Source organism: Sinocyclocheilus grahami, unplaced genomic scaffold (genome assembly GCF_001515645.1).
Source record: "Sinocyclocheilus grahami isolate Dianchi unplaced genomic scaffold, SAMN03320097.WGS_v1.1 scaffold861.1, whole genome shotgun sequence".
In the NCBI taxonomy this organism is placed as follows: domain Eukaryota; kingdom Metazoa; phylum Chordata; class Actinopteri; order Cypriniformes; family Cyprinidae; genus Sinocyclocheilus; species Sinocyclocheilus grahami.
This window is the reverse complement of record NW_015506040.1, coordinates 308,264-315,011: the sequence shown is the minus strand read 5'-3', so window position 1 is coordinate 315,011 and position 6,748 is coordinate 308,264. Positions and strand designations below refer to the sequence as shown.

The following is a 6,748-nucleotide window of genomic DNA, read 5'->3' as shown; positions in this document are numbered from 1 at the left end:
GGCTTTCCCCGTGGACAAAGCGGAGTCCAGCCCGGGGTCGTCACATGTGGTTGCCGCAAGCCCGCCGGACGCTCCTTCGTCGAATCCACCACCTCTGCTCACTCTAGCCCTCCGGCCGTTCCTCACTTTTCCCCCATGCCTCTGCTCACTCTAGCCCGCCGGCCGTTCCTCACTTTATTCCCCCGGCCTCTGCTCACTCTAGGCCGCCGTGTGTGATGCTGTGTTTCGTTGTGAAAGCGAAACTACTTTGTTTGGCATTCCAAAAATGGACACGTTATGGGGTAAGATAACAGCTGTGTTACTCTCAAACAATGAGAAATGTGTGAGAAATCTCTTTTTAAATCAGTAAAACCATTGAACAAATGAAGCACATTTATGACAAATATTGAAGTTCCTTGAAGTTCTGGGTTATCAGTAAAGATTGGTCATAGTTATGCTCTTTTTTTAGGTATACATAAATTTACAAAGAAACTGCGCAATCCATATGCCATTGAAAACAGTGAGGTGATGGATTTCCTCTCCAGAGTGCCTTCAGATGTTCAAATGGTAATTACTACAAATAAGCTTCTTTTTTTTTTATCCTGTAATGTAATAATGTTTTGTGTATGAATGAGGCTATTGGCTAATAATGTATACAATTAATTTAATTTAAAATGTATGAATATGCCATTGAAAACAGTGAGGTGATGGATTTCCTCTCCAGAGTGCCTTCAGATGTTCAAATGGTAATTACTACAAATAAGCTTTTTTTTTTTTATCCTGTAATGTAATAATGTTTTGTGTATGAATGAGGCTATTGGCTAATAATGTATACAATTTATTTAATTTAAAATGTATGGTATAATTAAAAATAATACAATTTTACCAAATTATACCAATATAATTTATAATATACAGTATAATTTAAAGTTTAGCAAACTAATTCATATGTAACTGTCCATTTTTAAAACAAGGTTGTACACCTAAAGAATTGAAGTCCTTTTATTCTACATACTATTATTCAACACAATAATGAACACCTCTCTCACTCACCTCAGATTTTGCATTGCGGTTGTTTAAGAGCCGGTGAAGTTTAACAAAAAAATATGTATGCATAAATCATTTCAAATGTCTGCAATTAGATGACTGAATGCACTGCCTTTTCTCAATTTGCTTATTTGTCTGGAAGCTTAGTAAAAAATAACTATACTGAAATGCATTTGAAATACATTTATTTCATGCTAAGTATACTTCAAATACATTTACATGCGTATGTACTCGATAAAAAATACCCTGCAATTGTACTTTTGGTATACTAAACTGGTATGCTTAAAATCTAATCATTTGGAACAACTAATAATTGTGCGGACGTAGTGCTGAAGTCCAACTAAAGATATACTGAAGTATATTTGATTATGCTAAAGTGGAACTATTGCAAATATAGGTACACTTTAAATATCTTGCATTTAAAGACTGATATTATTCAAACATCATACAATCCTCATCAATAGTGACATTAAAACACATTTTAGGCTTAATATTAAGAAATGTGCGTAGTGCACAAGTAGTACTCCAAATATAGTTTAATGCTAATTTTAATATCTTGAGCGATGTGTCAGTAAATATGTTAATAGGTTTGAACTATACTTAGTATGACAAATGTATTTTACATATATGACTTTTTTTACTAGGGTTCTCATGTCTTGAATTCTTCTTATTTTTTCAGGCACAGTACACTGAATTGAGCAGCTGTAGTTTCCACAGTCCTAACAGGAGAAGAAAAGCATCCCCTTAGACACTAGAATGAGAAACGCTGGTCTCCTGAGAACATTCTGTGTGAAGAGCCTTTGAAGGTGCCAAGACTCGACGGCCAGGGAATTATTTCAACATGGATTTAAGCAGTTGATCTGCTTATTTTATTTGAGCGAACTGAAATCATCCCCCCCAGATGGTCCGGTTTTCACTGCTGGGTTGTGCTGAAGCACCTTGCTTAATAACACAGACACATATTAACACTAACAGCAGCATTGAGGGATGAAGAAATGTGACTAAGATAAACTGAATGGTTAAAGTGTAGGATACACCGCAGTGGGCCTTAAACATCCATCTATAGATGCAGTGCCTGAACGACACATTGTGTACAGTATGAGTGCAATACTTTGCTGTTTTATACTTGATGCATTTCTTAATTTTGTCTTATCAGACTTGTAAAAATATGTTTTGTAAAGTCACATTCTGTACAAGCTTATTTTTGTTGAACTGAACTTATATTGTAACATAGCATTTTCCAAATGTGGTTTAATTTTCTTTTGTTTTTATTTTATACACACATTGATTTTGAAGTCTTTTTAATCTATTATTTGCATTTTAATTATTGCTGAAAAATGTAAGATGCGTGAAATTGAATACATTTTAAAGTCCCTTTGACAAACTCTAGGTGTAAAAAACTAATTTTAACTACATTCTCCTGTCAAAGTTTGCCTTTTGTGCAATATAAGGTTCTAGACATGGTTTTATTGTTTAAAAGTGGTAATTGTAGATAAAAAAAAAAAAATGCAAGTGCACTTCTGATTTGTATTTTACAGATTTTTACCGATTGACTTGCTCACATGAACATTATGAATATCACAGATGTTTTTGTACTCTTTGGTATTCCGTTTTGTAACATGGTCATTTCACAGTAAACATTTACTACATTTGATGACAGATGTGTTTGTGTTCTTATGAAACCGAATAAACACAATCACTGCGAAATTAGTTACATAAATGCAGATCTACAAGGAAGAATGTATAAAGCAATATAACCCTTCAGATTCTTTACACAATGGTTGTTTGAGAATATTCAACCACATAGTGGCAGTGTTTTCCTTTAATGGGATCCCATCCTGCAGTTCATCCACTGCACAGCTGATCTGTCTAACCATTCAAGAAAAACATAAAAGGGATAATTCACCCAAAAATGAAAATCATGCTAAAAGGATGGCATATTTTTGCAGACCAAAACCCAGAAACTCTGGAACTTCAGTTCAGTTGTCCCAGTCATTTCATGTTTTACTCTACAACATAAAATACAGTAACTCATCTACTCAATCTGCTTTTACAGCTTCATTGTATTTATAAATCACTCTTGAAAACTGTTCTGACTCAAAATATCAGGCAATGTGTGTTTTAGATTTTTTAAAAAAACCAAGAAAAACAGAAGCTTAATGGTGATGTGACTGTGTTGTACTTTTGTTTAAAGTTGGGGTAAGTGATTCCAATGTTGATATTTCAAATCACCAAAACAAACACGCCCCTACCCCAAAAGAAACACGCCCCCATTTTGATAGCTCCGCCCCATACATACGTACGCAACGATTAGTTCTGTGAAACAAAGAAAAACCAATGTTACACCGTGTCTACACCGGACGCGAGCGGCCCAACAAAATATACTATAGAACTACTACTGTATATATAAAATACTATAGAACTCATAATCAGTGATGCTGTCTGCACTGGATGCCGTGCGACGCGGCACGACAAATCCCCAACGGAACTGCGGCGTTCTATTTATGACGTGTTGACAAATTTCAAATGATTTTCAACGGTCGCTTTATCGCGTCCAGTGTAGACAGACTAGCTGTCGCGTCCGGTGTAGACACGGTGTTACTCACCTATCAAGAAGAAACAAAGCAACCTTGGAGTCCGATCGCAGGGCTTCCGCTCCTTGAGTTCTCTCCATCGCTGGAAAGCTGATCCGATATTTACACGGGTCCTACTTCTTGCCTGATTGTAAGCCTACTTTTGTTCCACAGACGGTTTCCTCTTTTGTTATTTTTTAATCCGCCATCTCTATCTTTCTGTCATCGCTCGACTCGCTAATGTCCGTCCCGTGCACTGAGCGCTCTCTCCTCCGCATCATGAGTAGACACACCTCTTACTGCTGATTGGATACAAGTTTGTTTTGGTACTCGGCCCGACTCAGTTTTCTAAAGCATTTTTGAAAAATACATACCCCACCTTTAAAGCCTAAGCTTATTACTTCTTCTCATTGTATTTAGGTTTTGAAATTCATAAAAGTTGTTTATTTATTAAGATTATAATGAACAAAATCCTATGGGTTCTTGTTGAGAGAACCAAGTTGATATAACATCCGGGTTGGTCTACAAAACTGTCATTCCAGGCAGTTACTCGTGTCAAAATATCTTTTGTATTCCACAGAAATGAGAATGACTTACAGGTTTAAAACAACATAAGGATGAGTAAATGACAGACTTTTCATTTTGGGGTGAACTAGAATGCACTGAATTTCAACAGCAGGTTAACTCCCATAGTTTGAAATCCTGAAAGTAGATCTTACACCTCTAGAGAAATACACAGAATACTTTTCTAAACCAGCTCACGGAATCACATTTTCAGTGAAAATCTGGCTCTTAACACCATGTAATTGGCCCGTCTCTTAACTATTTTGGGTTTGAACACTCCCACCGTGTTTGGATAATGAGAGGGCTTCTGTGAAAGAGCTGAAGAGCCAAGAACGAAAGTCTGAAATATCATTCCTCCACCACCCTTAATTAGTTCCTGTTAGCATTTCGCCATTAGCAGAGGAATAAATGTCACGTCTGACCACAAAGATGAAGCCCCATGTATCATCAAAAGATCAAAATTAGATAAACGACAACAAGATCATAACTATCATGCCTCTAGAGTCTAGACACACTCTAGTTCAGCCTGAGCAGAACACGACTAATCATGGGAGGAACAGCAACTCTAGACGGGCTGGAAGTCAATAGTTTGATTCAATTTTCCATCTTTCTTCCTATGATTAACACTGTAAAGCCCGACATGAAATAAGTCAGAATTTTCAGAAACGGGAGAGTTTGTTAACTCTTTAGAGAAAATATATATTTTTAAATCCCTCCAAAAAAAGTTGCATGTTTTTGAGTATCACATTTGATACATCAGACTTCTATGACTCATTTAATGTAATTTAGGAAAATATACTTGCCGACAAAAAACATTTATTCAAAGACCCAAACGGAGCAAAAATATGCAATTTGGTGCAGTTGCTTATATTTATATGGGCAGCTAGTAAGATGAAATTCTGATGGCTTATAAATGTAAATCAATAAGAACTTTACAAGCTAACTGTATACATTTATTAATATGCATTTTAATATCAGTTATCACTTCCCAATAATATGGCTTCGATGATTTAAATGCTTCGCTTTATGATCAACGTATGTTTTTATTATGGGGGCAAAACAATGCTATTCAATTCAGTGATTGAGAGATGAACAAACTCAAAAGCCTGTTTTAACAATTTATGTAAATAAAGTATGGATAATCAAATTCAAATTTGCTTCAGTATAGGTGTTCATCTTGAAATATTAAAAGTATTTTTATGTTTACTTCAAAAAGATCAGTAAAGATTTTGCAGCAAAAGGACATGCATGACCATTTTTACTAAATTGATATACTAAAAATCCATGTACTTGCTAAAACGATCAATCAGACGGCAGAAGGCATGTAGTAGATTGTGTATAGTATATATGGCATATAGTAGCTTTGTTCCCGCTGTTTTAAAGGTGTTAAATAAGCTGTAGGATGGGGAAGTCTTGGAGAATTTATATCATGTATCATATTTTTGTTATCTGTTGTGTTATATTTTTAAATGTGTTTTTTTTTAAATTTGTGTTATGGATGGTTGTCACTGTCATTTTACTGCAAGACAAATTTACCTGCGGGTATGAATAAAGTAACCTAACAGAAGTTTTGATCATGTTGATAATTTAGATGAAATTTGCGTAACAAATGCAGGTTTAGACTTAACCCTGTAAAGTCTCATCATGAGACTTTATAGGGTTACGTTTAACCTCCATTTATGTGTAGATGTAAGAGAGTCAACCTAATGTGAACAACAATAGCAATTGAAGTTGTGGATTGGCATAGCAAAATATCTGAGGTGGCGTTTTCTTGCTCTATGTCTCTCAAGTCAGACAAGTTATGGCATTGAAAGTAAAACACGAACTAGGGAAAGATTCCATTTGCTGTCTGCATATGAAGGGAGCTCCAAAGCGGACCCTGAAGAGCCCAGAAACAGCCTCCTTTCTCCCATTTCCTCACAAGACACACTGGGTAGCAGATGGGGCTTCATTCCCCGAGGAGGCAGTGAAGGGGGGAGAGGAGAGGATGATGGGGGAAAGGAGGGGTCCAAACACCTACAGCATTCCCCTCTCCTCTGCCTTTCTCCAAGCTAAAGGAATCTAGGCCAGACACACAGAAGAAAGAGAGAGTGAAGTGGACAAGGCCTTTTCAGGGCATTGTGGGAATAAAGGTATTACGCCAGAGGCTGACGGATCTTTCCGGGTCGACATAAGACAGTGATCCAGATCTAATCGAATTTGACAATCAGTAATTCTATAGAACTCTACCTGAAAACTGTACCAACTGATGAAGCAGAGCAGTATAAATGAAAGTAGGATATATATACACAGTAAATATGTACTACTTTACCTGCATATATAACAGTATTTTTGCTTAGGACATATATACATACATATACACACACACATATATATATATATAATATATACACACACACACACGGGATAGTTCACCCAAAAATGAAAATTCGGTCATTAATTACTCACCCTCATGTCATTCTAAACCCATAAGACCTTCGTTCATCTTCAGAACACAAATGAAGATATTTTTGATGCATTCCGAGAGCTCTCTGACCCTCCATAGATAGCAAGGATCCTAGCATGATCAAGGCTCAGAAACATAG

At 36.2% G+C, this 6,748-nt stretch overlaps 1 protein-coding gene across 1 annotated transcript in view; it reads left to right on the top strand.

Annotated features, from left to right (window-relative positions):
• Positions 1-389, top strand: part of LOC107563189 (multiple C2 and transmembrane domain-containing protein 2-like) — a 33,471-nt gene extending 33,082 nt beyond the window's left edge. The window contains exon 18 of the mRNA XM_016247996.1: positions 347-389. Within this exon, the coding sequence (XP_016103482.1) occupies positions 347-389 (43 nt within the window). The remainder of the gene's footprint in view (positions 1-346) is intronic.
• Positions 390-6,748: the final 6,359 nt, after the last annotated feature.